The sequence below is a fragment of the Pinus tabuliformis genome, chromosome 5_1, assembly GCF_031772625.1.
Source record: "Pinus tabuliformis cultivar Carrire ecotype Pingquan chromosome 5_1, CPIR1, whole genome shotgun sequence".
NCBI lineage: Eukaryota > Viridiplantae > Streptophyta > Pinopsida > Pinales > Pinaceae > Pinus > Pinus tabuliformis.
In genome coordinates, this window is record NC_142305.1 from 628,599,440 (window position 1) to 628,619,918 (window position 20,479).

Sequence of the window (20,479 nt, forward strand, 5' to 3'; positions counted from 1 at the left end):
CTGCACTGTTGCTAATATCTCCTCCACACAAACTCGCACTCCCACTGTTGGAACAATCAGAGAAAGATGGAATTCCCTTCTTGGGTTGGCGCTCGAAGTCTACTGAAGCAAGGGTTGAAATCTCCCCTCGGAGACACTCGTGTGCTAAACAACACTTGCAGGCTTGGCTTCTGCTCAAGATTGCTATGTCAAAGACAAGTTTCTGAATAGATGAATGAATGCCCAAAATGAGTGCCTCTTGCTCTATTTATAATTCATGGCTCCTTCTCTCCTTGTGGTCCCCACTCTCTCTCTCTCGCCTAATTCGCACTCCCTTCTCTTTCCTCTCTCTTCCAAGAGTGCGAGTTCCCTCCTTTGGTCTAATTTATCTTTTCCTCCTAAGTCCCGGTGCCGGAATTGCGGCCTCTCCCCAAACCCATCTCTAATGCTGAAAATAAAAAATGGGGATATTAGAGGCCAAATGCAAGTTTTGGATGACTTTGATGGCATAGATATGCCCCTAATAGTGCATTAACTTAGCCAAAGAGACTATAAGACATATTTCTAAAAAAGAACAAAACAAAAAACCTAGATCAAGTCAAAGTAGTCACCTCAAGGAAGATAGTAGTATTTCAGATGAATTTTCCAAGCATGATGATACCATAGTTTTAAAAACCGTTTTTAAAAACTGGTTACCGGTCTAACCGGCCGGTTAGCAAGCCCACCGGTCTAAACTGGCCAAAAAACCCGGTTCATTAGCCCATTTCTCCCTTTTTTTGCCCTAACTGGCCGATTTAGGACGGAACCGACCGGTTAGCAAGCCCATCGGTCTAAACTGGCCAAAAAACCTGGTTCATTAGCCCATTTCTCCTTTTTTTGGCCCTAACCGACCGATTTAGGACGGAACCGGCCGGTTTTGTATCAAACCAGCCAGTTCCATCCTAAACCGGCCGATTAGAGGCACGGCCACCGTAAAGTTAAAAAAGCGGAATTCTGACTGTGTTTTAGGGGTTTTGGGGGAAACTAAGGGTGTTTTCCCTCCAAAAACACCCTCTCCAAGCCTTTAAGAGGCCCCTCTCACTCTCATTTGTCTCACACAACTGATTTGGAGTGTTTGTGAGTTTGTTTGTGAGCTTGGAGAGTGTTGAGTTTTTGCGTAGCTGAAGTAGTCATCTTGGAGTTGGAGTTGGAGCTATTTTGGAGATAGTGTGTAGCTATCAGTGGAGTTGCCATCTTCAAGAGGAGGCTAAGGAAGCTAGTTTGCATTTCTAGGTAGTCATCATGCCTCCAAAAGCTAGAGATACTGCATGGGCTCATTGTGATATGATTGATGGCAAAATGATCTGCAAATATTGCCAAAAATCCATTCAAGGAGGGGGTATTAACAGGTTCAAGGAACACTTGGCTGGGATAGGAGGCCATGTAAAGCCATGTGGAGCACCAAATGAAATAATAGGGCATATTAGGGCAGAATACCTTCAGAGGTTTGAGACTCAAGTCACTGAACCAATAGAGAAGTTTGTGACTGCAAAATTTGGGAGTCGAGACTCAACCAACTGAGTTTTCTCATGATGACTCATGAGAAGTTTCAAGTGATAATGTTGATCACTATTATAGTATTATCATATATGTAGACTAGAGTCTTGTAGTAGGCCACTGGCCCCATAGTTTGTAGGCTTTGTTTTTGCACTCTAGAGGCCACTTAGAGCCTCATTGCTTATGTATTTTGTCGATGATATATATTGCACTCGGTGCCATTTTGATATATTCACCTTTACTTGGTATATAAATGAGCAATCTTTGCATATTTTGACTCTATTTGCTTGGAATCATGGTTTTAAATCTTAAAAATAGTTTTTTTCATTAAAAAATAATTATTTAATGTATTTTTCTAAAACCGGTTCATTTAGACCAAACCAGTCCTGGTTAGACCGGTTCCGATCGGTAAACCGGTTCATTAGGTGGACCGGTCCGGTCACCGGTTCCGGTTTTAAAAACATTGGATGATACATATAGAAGTCCATAAAAGAGGCAGAGAATGGGATAAGTCTGTCTGCATAAACTATTTTCATTTATAAATATCCTGTTGTCATCATTGATGAGCTATCCTTCCTCATGAAACTATTGGATGTATGCCCTTAGAGATATCAAGTCCAAATGACTAAAGTTGCTCAACAGTTAATCTGACTTTAAGTAAGATCCTTTCTTATTGTGACTATGAACGACATGTTTTGAAATTTGAATCTCTCTGATATCAGTTTAATGAATGACTAAAGTTGCTTGATAGTTGATCTGACTTTAAGCAAGATTCTTTCTTGTCATGACTATGAGTGACATGTTTTGAAATTTGAATCTCTGATATCAATTTAATGAATTGTCACATTACGTGAACAAGCAACAAAGGATTGTAACCTCAGATGGAAGGCTACAGAAGTCTGAGGGCACTAGGCATTTCAAACTATGCAATTCTAATCATAATTATTTCATCTCTGGCTATTGGAAACTTGTAGTCTTTCCTAGCCTACATGGTTGCACGATTCCAACATAGATGCTAGGACTCCACTGTCTGTTTCCACCAATTCTACCAGTCCATTTAGAAAAAAAATATTTCCATGTAAACAACACTTAGGAATGCGGACAACATAAAATGGTGCAAATATGAAAGGGTAACAAAGTAGACATGCCAATCCCTTTCTTAGCAAGAGGACCTAACCACAATCAAACTTAAAGGCGTCTTCCTTTCTCACCTGTTGATACCCTTTTTTATTTGTGAAAAAACACTCTGTAGGTCATGATGGATTGAGACACTCTCAAGTCATATTACTTCCCTAATAGACCTTGAGAGCTCTTGAATCTGTGAGGCAGCTTAAAACATGAGATGTGCCTTGTTACCTGGCAACAACATGGCATTACCTTAATAATATCAGCAAACGACCAATGATTGTTATGCAATTTTCACTAGACCTAAACAACTATTTAAATTGTGAAGTTACCAAGGCTTTGGTTCATTGGGGAGGTTGATGGAATAGTAAGCTGTCTACCAGGGTTCCATTCTTGCTGTGGTATCCCAAACCTAAAAGGAATGCTAAAAAAGGACAAGCATGAGTTCAATTACTTATTGATTTTGGAAGAATCAATTTATGCCTCACACCTAGCACCTAAGCCAAATGAAGTCTGTGTTATGTGGTACATCCCTCGACCTCAGCATGTGTTTCTTGAAGCAGCTTCGAAAAAAAGAAATTGTGAAGTCAGGCATTCCAAGCAATTTCTGCATACTAGCTATCCTCTCTTTAATGACAATTTATTTCCATGGAATATTAATTTCAGAATAATGAAGCATGTGGGAGAAAGAAATGAATAAAGGAAGAAGTTATACTAATGCCCATAGATAAAAAAAATGGGTCAAGATTCAGCATGCATCGATGGTGAAGTTAATGTTGACAATTTGTGTAGATACAGATTTCATCATGTTTACTACACATAGTATATGTATCGAATATCTACTAATCTCTAACTAGAATAGGTGCACTAAACTTAAGATGTGAAAACTATTTGGCAAAACGTTTAACTACTAAAAGATGATCTTGCATGTACCAATGTTGCAAAAGTCGAACTCGGGAATAAATCAGCAAGGATCTGAAAATTGAAAAAGTTGTAAAAGTCGGGAGAAAATCAAAAAAATCGACAAAGGCTTGGCAAAATTTAAAAAAAAAAAAAAAACTGGTTGAAAAACTCATGTTTAAAAAAATCACAATTTGGGGATTTTGTCGGGATTTTATTGGGATTTTGGTGGGAAAGCTTTGAGGAGTTTGTGACCTTGATAGGGTGGGAAACATTTCCCGTGTCCTCCTTTTGGGGAAACTTGGGCAAACACATGAGAAAAACATTTACCCAGGTTGGGGGACATGTTAGCCCAAAAAGAGGTTGTTTGGGTCTGGATGCGAGCGTAATTGGAGTGTATTTGAAAAAATACACACCAAGAAGCGCAATAGGTTAAATAATAAAAAATTTCCAATTAATTTTTTAAATTCATTAAATAATAAACAATATAATTTATTATTTTAAATTTTTTATAATTATTAATTTATTATTTATAATTTATTAATTTATGACCCTTGTACAAGTTGGAGTCCTAGCATCTTAATGACATGGTCTATATCTGCTACAATCTCCTATTGTGGGTGAGGCAACTTGAAAGTTGAGAGGACACCTGATGTGGAGGCCATCTCATTGGATGCGTGTAATGACTGTCCTATGTTAAAGAAGTTAAAGAGTCCTCACCGAAACTGTAAAGATTACTGAAACTGTGAGCTGTATTAATTGATTTGACGGAGTACTTACCTGACCTGCTACGGCTGTTGCGATGATCTGCTGCAGAACTTCTCTCGTTACCGAATGACCAAACCACCCAGCCGAACTGAGTATACCTGGATACTCAATCCAGTATGCCTTTCAACCGGAGCATACCGTTCCCCCGTGCCCAGAGACTTCAAAACAAGTAAGGCTCAAGCTCAATAGTTCTGAATTATAAGCAGTATGGATAATTTCCTCTCCTTCAGCACTTTCCTTTGTCCTTCAACAGCCCCCGGTTCAGTTTTCCCACTCACAGTCAATACCCTCTTCCCCCCAAGGCATAGAACACCCACCCTTCCTTTATAGCAGAGGTTCCTCCCTCTCTGGCATCAGTTCACCGCCTTTATGAAAGGATAAGATTATGTAAGGCGGTGACCGCTTGTTCAGATATTTGTCTTTAATAGAATCAGATCTTCATATATCGAATGGTGTCACAATCACTTTAATTATGACAGATGGTGCTTTATTTTAAATAATATAAAAACATGATGATTTTAAATATTACATATTACTTTATGTCTTATAAAATATCAAGTTTAATCATAAGGTTTATGGGTTTAGTTTTATTAGTACACAATTTGGGTTATATATGTAGACATATGAATAAGCTCAACTATATTTCTTACTGAGTGTATATTTCTTCTATTTACGAGAATTAGGTATTTAATTTACCCCGTGATAATTAATTCATTTATCTTATATTTAGACATTCTCCATGAATAGTCGATATATAGTCGATGTATATATATATATATATATATATACTAGTGCATTGTATATGATGCATGCATATGTAGCTATCATATGCATGCCTCACATGCATGCTAATATTGCTATGAGGTTCGGGATTTGAGATGGGTTGTTACATACACCCCTCCTTCAAAAGAACTTCGTCCCGAAGTTAAGGGTTTATAAAGTATATTGATAATTCCTTTAAGGTATGTAAGGATTGTATTATGTGATTGAATTTTCATTTATGTTCTTGAGGACACTTTAAAATTTTGAGATTTTGAGCGCTGATAGATTTCCAATTTTAATAGTCATGCCTTTCCCAAACCAGGTTCCCAAGCTATTCTAAAATCATCCTATCCTTCCTAATCTCTTCCGCTCCCATCCTATCCGTCCTCTACTGGAGTATGCCATGGCGTCAGCTATACTGACCTAACCATGCATAAACTCTAAGGATGGCAGCGTCGACTATATCGACCTGATTTCCCAGTAGGCATCCGGCAATCATCATCACACGTCTAGGGGAGCGTGACTCGCACAATCCTCCCATGACCCCAGGTTTTAGAGGATAAACGGTGGGCAACACCTCCACCCCTCCCAGTAGAATCAGGGTTAATACCCTTTCATGGAATCTCTTTGAGCCTTAATTGTTCTGAAGTTTCTGTCATCACGTGGTCATTTGGTAACGGATTTTATCTGCAATCATAAACACTTGTCCATGCATTTATAACATGTGCATTAATATTTTCAAACAAAACACCTAGCATATGTATATTTCATACATGTCATTTAAAGTATAACATACCTTGCCATAATCTATTCATGTCATTAGCTTTCATATTTACAATATAATCATTCTTTCGTGTATTGCTTGTGCATAAAACTCATGACTTTAAATTGCTAACTGACACTTGATATTGATCTTACGAGCACATATCGTTATGTTCCAAACTTTCATTGATCTGCATGTGTTTGCTCAGTAACAACTAACTGGGTTATTGTCTTACTTGGTAACGAAATGCATCATATGGACAGTCATTAGCAAGGACAAATCTCAATTCCTTCTTTTTACAATAATGTTTATTTGGTGTATTCTTTTATATATGACTGTTTTGAAATACCTAGCTCAAAGTATGGTATGCAACACATTTTGGGAACATATTTTGTACTCAACATTTCTTTTAACAATAATACACTGAACACTGCTCTATGTTTAAATGGTAGTACTCTTTCAACACCTTGGCCCTATAGGTTGAATTTATGCTCATGGAACCTTTGCTCAGGTTGTATTCATCACTTATCTTATTGCTAAATTAGGTCTGAATGTTGCGTAGTATCCGTTCCTATTGACTGTTTCACCACCAAGGAGTTGATATTCATGCCAAGTGAACTATTGTTTCCAGATCTTTTGCCAGTGCACATTCCCGGGTCCGAACTTAAGTTCTATGCATTATACCAGTTATTTATATGCCTCTATATGAAATGGCTGTTGCAATTCTGAGTTAATTCCTCATCACATGGCGTTTAATAGCAGTGTATTCCTTGTTGAATAATTGTGAATGGTATATATAACCGCTTGAGCTCAATTGGCTGGTTCTATTTCCATTTAACTGGAAGTATAGTGGAAAACTGTTTACCTACAGCTAACAGAAATTTATTAGAAACTAAGAGAATATACAGGAGGGAATTCTACATCTTTTACTGTGGTATTGATAATAACATGGCTAAATTATGTATAACAGCTGGGGTAATTTTGAGTAAGGAAGATATTATATGTGACTCTTTAGAGGCCTCATTGAATGTTATTTGACCACAGTATATATATTTTCTGAAGTAAAAACTATTAAGAAAACACCTACAGAAGTTTTCATACGAACTTGAAGAAAGGTCTCATAGAAGAACTTTATACAAACTCAATTATCAAGGAGGAACATCTACGTGGTTCTGTTCATGTGTGAGGTAGGCATGTAACAACAGAACTAGCCTTCAAACAATTGTTAAAGATGTTCCTAAATCGCGTCAATCCAACAGTGAAGAATATATCATTACAGAGCACCATTGATTATAAAAGGCAAGAGCAGATTCTAACCATTCAACAACTTGTGGTTTCTATGCAAGATAGAAGAAGACAGGTTGAGGAGTGAGTCCCCTAGTAATTATAAAGGAGGATGACTAAACAAAATGAATATTTAGAAGTTTGTAAGAATATAAACATCATTACCACTTGTTTGTCACTGGAGTATAAATAATAGTAAAACGAATCCATCCAAGCCAAATTTACAATTACAAGAGACTAATAATAATTAAAAGCATAATATCAAAACATTCAAGAAAGTGCTTATCTCTAGAGAATAAGTCAACTCCTTTTCGTTCAACTCTTCAAGGAGTTAATCTCGTCCATATTATCATCAGCAGGAAAGGCCAGTTTGCATCATCAGGTGGAATATCCTTCAACCACTCTAGATCAATGCTGCCAATGTCTGTGTGAGGCATCTCAAGAAACCGTTTTATTCTTCCTGCAAGAACGTTGTTCATCCCTCGGTCCTTGATGGCATCTGCAGTATCTTCAAGATCAGCATATCTGACTGCATCCCAATTCACAGCATCCTTGGTATTTGAGTCCCTTTCTCTTTTAATCTACAATTTTCTACATTTGTATTCGTCGATATAGTTTCCCAATCAAATTTGTTCTTGCTTTCTGATATATTCAGGTGAATATTGAAGAAATCTGTTATATTTCTTCATTCTCCTTCCATTATTCTCAGTTTTCAGATATGAAACATATAGATATGGCCCATTCTACATCTTAAATCCCTAGGGAGGCAGTCAAGACCTTTCGCATGGAACTGCAGACTCTCTCTCTCTCTATATATATATACTGATTTCTTCATGCCACCTCAAGATAGTCAAAATTTGCTCAATGGACTATTCAGTTTCACCTTAGGTATACTTGGGATTAGTTTATTTAAAAACAGGGATTTCGAATTGAAGTACAGAAGCACAAAACTGCATGTATTGACCTTATACAGTGCATAATTTAGGAAATATTGTGTATACTTTTCAGCACATGACACTAAGATTAAGGAATAGAAGTCATTCCCAAATACATCTAATCAGTAGATCGTAAAACTCCAATTTGGTCTAGTACACACTTCTATGCCCTTTATATATACAACATATATTCTTTTCAATTGTAAGAGCTGGGTTTTCAATTAATGGTAAGCTCACACTAAGAAATAATCCTGTCTAAAATAGAAGTAAATATCGAAGCCATCACAGTGATTCTTATAATTCAAAACTGAGTCTTATTTTAAGAGAGTCTGGTACAAGGAATGAGGAGTAGGTACTTATCAGTTTTAGCAAAAGCAATTCACCTCAAGCAAAATAAGGATAATAAATGATGTCCCCATAAGAATTTCCAAAATAGTTTTAAAGTTCAGCACGCTGACAGCTGCATTTAGCGCCTTTATCAAAGAAGCCCTTTAGTGCTGTATATGTCCATCAGGAATATTACATTCTGACCCTTTTTTCTGATTAGATTACATGGGGATCCAAGTGAAAATGGTATAAGAAACAATACCTAAACCCTGTGGGTTGTTATGGTTGTATCCAGCATGGAATCATGTCCTAAAGGCTAATATTATTAGTTATATTTTCAAACTGATGAACAGTTTTATAATTAAATTTTCTATGTTTCTGATTCATAATATTTTTTTGATGTGTGTGTGTATATATTATATATATGCCATATCCTAGCTGTATCACAGTCAAATGGTTCAAAAAAATTGGTGTATCTCTATTTGGATCCAGATCCATATCGGTATCCATTTCAACTTTTCATGCAACCTAGACCCTAACTATAGATATCATAATCTATTTAAATAGCGAGAAATCAATCCATCAAGAAAGGTAAAATCTTCCTTTCAAATACATTATTAAGACATTAAATACAAGAATGCACAAAATTACAGTGTTGCAAGAGGATAAGGACCAATGTTGAAATGGGAATGAAGCTATCTGGATTCTGAACAGAAAGCACCCTAAATATACTACAGAACTATAGAGGCCTGTTTTTAGTTTCCAAGCAACTTAGCTTCAGTCCCCTGTCAACAAGGTTATTTCAAAATATCCAGCATATGTAGATGAGTATCTTTTTGCATGCAACTTAACTTAATTCCCCTTATCACATATAAAATTCAAACCCAACTGAATTGAAGATGTACCTATTTGTGAAACATGCCCCTCATCACCAAGATTAATAAACTAAACATTCCCTTTTAGTAATTATAAGTACCTGCACAAGGAAACCTCCAAGAGCTGGACCAATAGGTGATACATCTATATCAGGTGATAGACAATCTAAGGCATAGTAGTAGGCATCCTAGCCACCCTTTCATTTTGTCTGAAAAACTCATCAGAAGAACACTTGTAATCTGAAGAAACTCAATCCGTGGTATTGGGTCAGTTTCCCTTCAGGCTTCAATATGTCAACACCCTTCGTCCTTTGATTCAAACTACAAAAGCTCCTTAAAATCAATTCCAATTTCCCAGTATTGAATACTTTTCCTCGATGTTGCAAATAATCAATGGGCAAATTGGCACCAATGCCATTTACAGTAGTGTTCAGCATGTCACCAGCTTTGAACTGCCCGCTTGGAAGAGGTTTCTTATTGGGTTGTGTTCTATTTTCATAGTAAATTCCTTCAAGACAACCCTGTGGTTCAACCAAATCCTCCCAATCCAATGTATTAATTTGATGAATTGTCAAATCTTCAGGAATTCTCATGCCAGCATTTCCAGGATCAAGATTTCCTGCCTTATTTACATTATCCAGTGGAGGAACTCCATCACTACCAGGAGTTTTGAAGCCTGAAGCTTGCATTAGATGCGTATATGCAGAAGCATCATCCCCAGAATCAAGCTCCTCAGAGGATATCCATGAAGCAGGTTTCTCAGAGTAACCTGAACTTGAACTTGAATTTTCTGGGGTCATTGGTAACATAATGGGCACAGAAAATTACAAAAATTATCTATTTGGTTTCCATGGTCGAGCCAGTGCAGCACCCAGAGCCGTCAACATTTCATCCCCAGATATTCTTCACGAATATTGAATTCAAGCACACACAAAACCTAAGTTCCCCTACCATGAGCTCAGAACAAATAAAATCAAGAGTGTGGAAAGAGGGTATGAGGATGAAGCTGACAATGTGCTTTTCGAACTCGCATTCATATTCATCGTCAGAGTACTGTTCGACGGTGGAATTATGTCACCCAGAAAACTGTCTTATTCTTCCGGCAAAAGGATAAAACTTCCACTGGGTTTTCTTCTATGCAATACTCCCATATCACAAAACAGACGCCCTCCATTCTTGCTTCCAAGGCCGTATAAGAAACCCGACGGCCTCAACAATGGCGACTTGCGTAGGAATCTCTGTATTATTGTTACATAACTAGACATTGCCAGACGCAACAGCGCTCCTCTGTGCCAATATTGCTGCAACTGAACATATTATATGAATTACGGGCTATAATTTGACCGTGGGAAACAACGTGATTCAAAGGCCAATTGGAGATCGGTATGTGGATAGATCGTGCCAAGGTCAGGGTTTTAGCTAATAAACCTTTCCGGTCTCGTCGAAATCTCGCAAAGCGGTCGTCCTGATCACATTTTCCATTATATCAGTCAACACCTGCCCACCTTTAAATTCACGTGGGTCAGATTTTATAAAGGCGGTGAAGGCCCGTGAGCGGTTAAGGCGGTGAAGGCCCGAGAGCGCTCCACCGTTACACCACCGCATACTAGTTTCTCGACGCGTCAGATGTTTTAGAAACGGTGAGTGAGCATACCCGTCTCTTGATGGACGCTCCCACCGTCATACCGCATGTCCCTTTATCTTACGGTAGTGGCACACGTCAAAGATTCAGATCCTTAATTTCATTTTTTTTTTAACACTAATCGCCATCTAAGAATAAATTTCAACGCGTCAGGTGTTTTAAATCGATGAGTGAGCACCGAGTGTTTTATGCATGCAGGGTCGTTACAGGTGTTAGCGAATTTCTAAGCGCATATCGGGGCCGTTGCAAACAAATACCACAGATCCGAGCTCTTCTTTTGAATTACAAATCTGAGGCCATTTCTGTGATAAAACTTGGCGCTGTCTAAGCCTTCAACTATCTAAGTTCTAAGTCATATCTGAAGTAAGGCCCTTCTGTGCAAGCTGGAGTTTCGGCCTCTTATTTCTTGATGATTAAGCCTTACAACCCGGCATCTATCTGCATCCATTCTTGAGGCTGCCTGTGGAAAATTGGTCCTGCAAATCTACATGTTCTAGAGGTATGCTATCTGATATTAATACTGAATTTGAAGGACTGATAAAGGTCATGAATATAATGATGAATTTATTGGGCACCTTGAAAGCAATATTAAGACTGTGACTGTGTGAACAATCGTCCTTCTTTTGGAATGTCTGTGCAAAGTTGAAGTTGACAGTGGATTAATAATTACAGTCCATTTGTGATAAACCATTTCTGAGACAGAGATCTTCAATAGGTTGATCTCACCGATATATGTCAAGAATCAACAAGGGTCTCTATGTTAGAGAAGTCAGAAGCAACGTTGATGTAGTATAAGACCAGCAGCAAGCAGATACAGACAGTGGCATCAAACAGCAGCAAATAAAGGCAGAAGCAGTCCTGAACCTCACTGTTGGGCTTTGATCATTGTTGTAGCTGTAAATTGTTTCCAAAGAGTGGAGACTGCATAGTAAATACTGAGATGTGATGGTCAATGTTTCATCATCAGTCTGCCTGCCTTTTTCTTACAAAATCAAATGAATATATTTATAAGAGTCATGATGGGGATACTGGTAGTATATCAGGAAGGTTACAGTAACATTTTATCTTATCTACCATGCATTCCAGAAACTTTGTATATTTAGAAGCATTCATGCCTATATCTCAGTTGACTGTATCCCTTGTGATGAGCAGGGGTAGGCAGATTCACTGCCTAGAGATCAAAATAAGTAAAATTGAAATGAAAATAATAGAATGCAGTTTACTTGATGATAAGAGATGCTCCTGTAGCATATAGTAGAGACTTGAATCTAATATCACTGTCTTCAATCAATGGAAGGAACCTGCATAAAATAAGTAATAAATGCATTTCTGTTCTAATTATTGTATTGTTTAATAGGCATCTTGGTCCAGCTTCCACTACCACGACACATCAATGAAGAGAAGATAAAAGAGCAGTTGTGGATGGAAGGAGTAACATAGTAGGATTGCCAGTTGCATTGCTGCTAATCAAATTAGATGCAACTGTGACAATGGTGCATTCTAAAACTTCAGATCCAAAGAGTATAATAAGTGAGGCGGATATCATCATAGCTGCTGCAGGACAAGCAAACATGATCAAAGGAGATGAATTTTGCACCCCTTTGAATTTGTCATAGCAGCTTCGAATCTCAGTCCAGAAGGCTCAGATCGTAATAATTTAGATCACAGCCCATGACAACTTGTGTAGGAAAATATTTTGGAGAAGCATAACAGTATTGCTTAGATGATTGCAAAGCAGCAGTTTCTGGATTACTCTGTAATTAATAGCTTACAGTTCTGGTTACCTAACGTTTGCAGAGTGCTAACAGACAGTTTCAGTCAGATTTATTATTGAATGCATGATTTAGATGGTTTTACCACCACCTCATTTGATAAATTTAAATCTTTTAGCAAGCTTAACAGGTCCGAAAGTTGAACCAGCTCTGATACCATATGTAATGACTGTCCTATGTTAAAGAAGTTAAAGAGTCCTTACCGAAACTGTAAAGATTACTGAAACTGTGAGCTGTATTAATTGATTTGATGGAGTACTTACCTGACCTGCTACGGCTGTTGCGATGATCTGCTGCAGAACTTCTCTCGTTACCGAATGACCAAACCACCCAGCCGAACCGAGTATACCTGGATACTCAATCCAGTATGCCTCTCAACCGGAGCATACCGTTCCCCCGTGCCCAGAGACTTCAAAACAAGTAAGGCTCAAGCTCAATAGTTCCGAATTATAAGCAGTATGGATAATTTCCTCTCCTTCAGCACTCTCCTTCGTCCTTCAACAGCCCCCGGTTCAGTTTTCCCACTCACAGTCAATACCCTCTTCCCCCCGAGACATAGAACACCCCCCCTCCTTTATAGCAGAGGTTCCTCCCTCTCTGGCATCAGTTCACCGCCTTTATGAAAGGATAAGATTATGTAAGGCGGTGACCGCTTGTTCAGATATTTGTCTTTAATAGAATCAGATCTTCATATATCGAATGGTGTCACAATCACTTTAATTATGACAGATGGTACTTTATTTTAAATAATATAAAAACATGATGATTTTAAATATTACATATTACTTTATGTCTTATAAAATATCAAGTTTAATCATAAGGTTTATGGGTTTAGTTTTATTAGTACACAATTTGGGTTATATATGTAGACATATGAATAAGCTCAACTATATTTCTTACTGAGTGTATATTTCTTCTATTTACGAGAATTAGGTATTTAATTTACCCCGTGATAATTAATTCATTTATCTTATATTTAGACATTCTCCATGAATAGTCGATATATAGTCGATGTATATATATATATATATATATATATATATACTAGTGCATTGTATATGATGCATGCATATGTAGCTATCATATGCATGCCTCACATGCATGCTAATATTGCTATGAGGTTCGGGATTTGAGATGGGTTGTTACAATGCGATTGACACCATTGTTGCATGGAGGGTTGAGGTTGAGAGGCCTATCATGGAGTAGCAGCTGCAAAGAAGGAGGAGGTGACACCACCTACCATGGTCACTAGTAGAGGACGTGGTCTACCTCCTATAGCTCCTAGTTCTTCAGCTTCTAGAGCACAGTAGAGTCCACTGCCAGCCCCAGGGCCTTCTTCATCTAGAGGGAAAGTTGTTATATTTTCTCGCAAGAGGGGCAGAGGAAATCAGTAGTACTAGTTACTTGGTTCATTTCATTGTATATGATATTATGACTCATGATATGAGATACATTATTATATTTTTTGTTGATATTTTGAGGCTGAGTCAGGACTTGGGACTTTATGTTCAAGAAATGATTCACTATTATCTGTGATGTAGAACTAGACATATTACATATCTTATATATTAGTTCTCTTTTCATTTTTATGTGTCAATGCATTGTATTTTCTGTTTTTTTACCAATTTTTCCTGATTTTTTCGATTTCGGACCCTCGCCGATTTAATCATTATCATGATTATCGTAACATTGATTCCAACCTCATGGTACTTCATATGGAGAAAGTAGAATTTCATATCCAATCCAATTTTCCGCTGACATAACAATTTTAGGGGTCTTAGGATTGGCAGAATTATAGGTTTCCACTGGATTGCACAATTTTGAATTTGCATGTGATGAATTGTCATTGTTGAGATTTTATCACTATTATTTTTATTTTTATAAGTTTATAGATAGGGAACCCTATGCTAGGGACCCTGACATCTCCTTGCCCCCCCTGAATTTCCCTAAAATTTGGGGGTGCTCCCAAATGTCCCCACTGTGGATCTCCCCACTCCCAAGCTCACCCATATTGGAAACTTGGTGGAACATTGATAATTATTGAATCTTATACAGATTTCAACTATCTTTCATTCTGATGTTGTATATTTTTGCATATATGAACTATTGTTCATATATGAACTATTGAATCTTATACAGATTTCAACTATCTTTCATTCTGATGCTAAGTTGCCGGAAACGGCTACCTCCAACCCCGAAACGGCGTTTTCCCGTTTCGGATCCGGATCCGCGTACGAAACGCCGGAAAAACGTTTTTGTGCCGTTTTTTTTTCTGGAAACGGGAAGTTTTTTTCACAGCCGTTTTTGAGGCGTTTTTGTCGGAAAAAAATTGCAGTTTTTAAAAAATGAAAACGTTTTCAGGAATCAGTATGCTAGTTGCAAGTTGTGAAGAAGTACACAAGGTCTCATTGGTCTGGAAGCTGATGTATTCAAGACTTAGCGCATTGCTTATGCTCTTCTACTGTTGAGATTGAGGGAAAGAAGGCAGTGATCATCCTAACATGGTTTGTCTTGTATGGTCCCTGTAAAATCTATCTCCTGAATCCAATAACTACAGTCAGGAAAAGAGCTAATACCTCTGGTCTGAGTATCTGAGGTAAGTAGTGAGGAATCCTTCACACTCTGTAATAAAAAGGGAATCTCCCCCTAATAAGGTGCTCCTCTAACTCAGTGTCCTGTTTGTGACAAACCTGAAAGAGCTTCTATGATCTGAAATGTGATGATATGTCTTGATCCAAGGTCAATGCGAATGAACCCTGAATTGGCTATGCATCCAGTGATTCCATGTGTACTTGGGTTTTATAATAAGGCCTTCTTTCAGCAGCAAAGTTTCCTTTGAGAACCAGGACCATCGCTGTCCAGGGGGAGGCCTGCAGAAACAGCGATCCCATTTGAGGAGCAAAGTACTTGGAAAGGGAACCGCTCTCTACCTGAAGTTGAGTCATCTAGAGATTACCATAGAGGTAAACTCGGATCATATATGAATCATGAATCATGATAGATCATAGATGATACAGATAGATCATAGATGATACAGATAATCTAGATTCTGAAATATGAATGGTAATATGAATTTTTTATTTTTAATATATATATATATATATATATATATATATTATGTGCCGTTTCCTGCCGTATCGTATCCAGATTTTTTGAAAATTTTCCGTATCCGTTTCAAACCCCGTACCCGTATCCGTTTTCTGGTAACTTAGTTCTGATGTTGTATATTTTTGCATATATGAACTATTGTTCATTACAGGGCATATTCACTTTGTTCATTTGATGTTCTTCAAGCATTCTTATTTAAGATTATTTGCCTTTGTGCATTGCTGAAACTTGGTGTATGTAGTTGTTATCTGCAGGTCTTACGTGTGGATCAATACTTTATATATATCATGAGATATGGCTTACAAAATTCGATTAATATTTTATATATATCACGAGATATGGCTTACAAAATTTGATTAAGTGCAAAACAACTCTTCACTATCCCAAAATATGTAATATCCCTTCCAATTAAAATATGCTAAGTGCATTTATCAATTTTGCAAATTTTGGATGGAGAACAATTTTGGGGACAAACTTACGAAATGTGGGTGAAAGTTAGTTAATTTAATTTTGTGTGGTAGAGGAGGCCCAAACATTAGACAAAGGGAAGATTAATCACATAGTGGCATGTGGGGGCCACCCCATGAGAAAATTTGCACTCCTTGAGGAAGGCGAATTGGAGGGAAGAGACAAGGAGGTCAAATTGTGGAGCCCACAAGGAGATAAGAGAAGCAATAACTATAAGTAACAGAAGTGGCTTCCATTTTGGGACCTTTTGACAATATCTGAATTGAACGTTTGTTTGCTTGAGCTGTTGAGCCAAGTCAACATTGTGTTGTTCAGCACAAGAGATTTCTAGGCGGGAATCTCATCTCCTCATTAGTGGGCTTCGTGTGTCACTTTAGGGGAGTTCGATTTCTTCATTGCAGATTTATTCCAGAATCATTTGCCAAAGAATTCGACTAACATGACTACTCAGTGGGTAATTCTTTGCCAAAGAATTCGTTGGTCCATTGTTGACTACTTAGTGGGTAATTTGCACCATTTTGTGGGTTTTTCGAGTGTTTGGTCTGGGGCAGATTCCTTTCTGGGTTTTGCTGAGCAACTTGTGGAGAGGCACCAATTGCAATTTCAGGAGGTTCTGAGCACAAGAGTGGCATATATCACCATTTTCTTCTAGTAGCAGGAGCAAGAATTTACTAAGTCTACACAGAGCTTAGTTGGGTTGATATTCAAGCACTTGGGCAGTGATTTCTCAACCTAGGCTTTTGCTTGCTTGTTGTAGCAAGCTCAGGTTCCTCTTTCCCTCACTATATTGTACTTATCCAGCTCAAAATTTAATATAAAGACCCAGTTTTGGTGCCAATATATGTGTATCTGATATTTATGTATGTTTGCAATTTTTGGGTGTTGTTCATGAGCATGTTTTTCTGTTATTCACTGTTAATTTCCTAATAGGAATATTACAAAATACCATCTCTCTTGTCATGTTATGTTTTTAACCATCATGAAGAATTGTGCAAGTACTTTCATAATGATTGGAAGTGCTAAAAACAACAAATTTTTATTTTTATGAAATGATTATTTCACTCTACTTTAGCACTTGTTATTGTTGGAACTGGAAGTCTTAATGCATGTAATGAATATCTTGTGGGTTTGTATTCTTTCATGTCTTTCAATTCACTTTGTTGCAACTCATTCTTGTGGAAATTGGTGCAATGCACTTTCCATTTGGATTTTAACTGCTGACATCCAGGTCATGATGAAGGTAAAACCATAAAACTGAACAGGTCCATCCATTCTTAATCATTATAGTTCTGTAAAATGATTCTAATGCAATGCAACTGTTGGATTATCTGTTTTTCTTTTTTAATCCTTAATTAGATACATCTATGAATTTTGTTTCTCAAGAATTTGCTGCATGAAATTTTGGGTTGCAATGAATAACTTGTTCTCTGATTTTTGCCACTGTTTTGTTGATCCATAGAGTGAGAGGGCAATTGTTACGCAGATTGCTGGGACTACAAGAGATATAGTTGAAGCAGGCATTGTTGTTCAAGGCATTCCTGTTACACTTCTTGATACCGCTGGCATACGGGAAACAAATGATTTTGTGGAAAGTATCGGTAAGGTGTTCAGATAAGAAATTTAGCATATGCATCGCAGGCAACAAAAAGAAGCTATCCTATGTCTCACCAGCCACACAAAATCAAGAATTTCTTTTTCCACCAAGGAATTATTTATTAGTTGTCTTAATTGTGGGGTTTATTTGGCAAAGTCACCAGTGATGAAGAGGGTTCTGTTTTCTATCACTTTGATATTAAAGATTTAATGATTCTTACTGAATTCTTTTTCCAGGAGTACAAAGGTCTGAAGCAGCTGCTCTGGGTGCTGATATGATCATCATGGTAATCAATGCTGCAGAGGGATGGACACCTGAAGACTATAGAATTTATGAGTGGTTGAAGCAAAATCAGGTTAGTTTGGCCTACCTTTAAGAATTGGACTTGGTAAAAAATTTCTCTTAACATTTTTCTCTTCATTACAGAAGATCTATAGATATCTGAGAGATTAATCATTACATAAAACATGGGTAACATATTGAAGAAAGAAATCCATTAGAAATTCCCAGCATATTCCATGAAGAGAAGGACTAAGTTTTGAATGGATTTAAGCAAACTGTGGAGTAAAATGAATTAATGAAATGTAAATGTGATTCTTATAGGCTTTTGAAACATAGGTACCAAGTCGGTTTGCTCAGATATGAAATAATCATAATTGGCATTTAATCAGTGAGAGTCCCAAAAAGTTTAAATCGGCAATAATTGGAAATAATGGGGGAAAATCCAGCAATCTTGGCATGCCATAGTGTTAAACAAAATATTTGGGATTATTTTGAAATAATTGTTTATTCAATTGCATCAGGATTGATTTGATTAATTGGGAGATTATTTTATCTATGGGTTAAGTATGTTAGTGGACATTTTGTAGGCTTGATTGAATTTAGAGAATAGATCCTAGTTTACTTATTATTTCATTAAGTTATAGAGAAATTGAGCACCTGAACTCGGATGCTTTAGAATGGGAAAAGTAAGCGGGTGAATGTTATCAATTCTCAACTTAACTTCCAAGTAGTCCTGTTTTCCAATAAGAAACATAACATATCAATTCTTATCCTGTAGCGTGGGAAACGTGTTGCTAGATTGTGCACAGATACTATTTTCCAAATGAGATACACGATGGCACGGGAACAGCTTATTAGATGCACAATGAGACTATAGCTTCCAAGTGTATTGTATCCATCCTCTAGCCAAAATCATGGAAAGTAATTCGTAGGCTCAAAGAGAAAACTAGTTTCTTTTGACTCTAGGTTGCTTTGAAGTAAAAGAAATGATGATTGGGCCACTAAACATGGAGGCAAGAAAAACTACTTTTCATACTAGGTATATTGGGGTTTTACAACCTTGAAAAAAAAGATGGATCCCAGCCCAGCATTTTATCATATGAAGAGGAGAACTTGTATGTGCTATATGACTATTGACACTATAAAATCGAATATTTGAGTAGGATATTTTCTATTGCATGAGAGTAGAAGTAGTTGATTTTCAGATACTGGTTAGTCAAATGATTATGCTGCTTTCATTATCAAGTGCGTTGCATTTGAATATGGAAACAATTGTTAAATTCTTCAATATTTACGTGAGTTTTGCAGAACACTAACAATTGTCTCGCCATGATACAGAAAGTATTAGGGACTCCACTGGCTCCAATTATTCTTGTCCTTAACAAGATCGACTGTACTCCATCAGGATCCATACAATTGCCACATATCATTGAGGATTCATTCAAAAGGAAGGTATTAACATGTGCAGTCAAAGGGATGGGGATCCAAGATCTAGAATCAGCTTTCTTAGAATTGGCAGGCCTTGAGAACATATCTTCTGGAGGCCGTCAGTGGGCTGTTAATCAGGTAATTTTACTCATTTACAACCCTTTCGACTCCATTGGTCAAGGAGTTGCCATATACTTTACCCTGTACATCAAGGATTTTTTGCTCATTTTTTATCCCCTCCCAACTGAATTTTTGGAAATGGCAGTTTGCTTTCCCTTAAATAATGTAGTTGATTTTATGCTACAGATAAGCTTTCTTTTATTCGGTGGATGACTGAAGAATATATCTATGTTTGCAGAGACAAGCTGAACAATTATTACGTACGAGGGAATCTCTGGATCGACTTAAATCTTCTATGCACCAGGACTTACCAATAGATTTTTGGACGATTGATCTAAGAGATGCGGCTCTTGCTCTTGGTCAGATTGGTGGTGAAGATATCTCAGAAGAAGTCTTATCAAACATATTTGGAAAGTTTTGTATTGGCAAGTGATTAAATAAACTATTATGCAATAGATGCCAAATTTTGTTAAACTATACTCAAAGTGATGCTTATAGGTAATTTTGGCCCTGCGATTTAGCTAAAATTTTATTAGTACTGTTTTGCAATTGTATCACATTTAATTTGGTCTTGTTCCTCTGTCGATTTAACTCACATTATAATTCAATACTAGCGTTTGCACTAGGGGACAACATAAACAGATTGGACAATATAATTTATGCCTGTGTAAACACGAAAATGATGCAAATAATGAAATAGACATTCACCAAGCAAATTCTAATGTAACAGCGCATACAATGGCATGTAGTACATTCTCTGAAAGAGAGTAGAAGGGAGAGAAGAGAATGGCTGCCTATCTGCTAACTCGCT

General features: G+C 37.3%; 1 protein-coding gene across 1 annotated transcript in view; it reads left to right on the forward strand.

Moving 5' to 3' along the window:
- Positions 1–20,259, forward strand: part of LOC149166513 (uncharacterized) — a 341,918-nt gene extending 321,659 nt beyond the window's left edge. The window contains exons 7-10 of the mRNA XM_089432643.1: positions 17,704–17,842; positions 18,075–18,193; positions 19,459–19,686; positions 19,907–20,259. Of these exons, the coding sequence (XP_089288769.1) occupies positions 17,704–17,842; positions 18,075–18,193; positions 19,459–19,686; positions 19,907–20,101 (681 nt within the window). The 3' untranslated portion in view covers positions 20,102–20,259. The remainder of the gene's footprint in view (positions 1–17,703; positions 17,843–18,074; positions 18,194–19,458; positions 19,687–19,906) is intronic.
- The last annotated feature ends 220 nt before the right edge of the window (positions 20,260–20,479 follow it).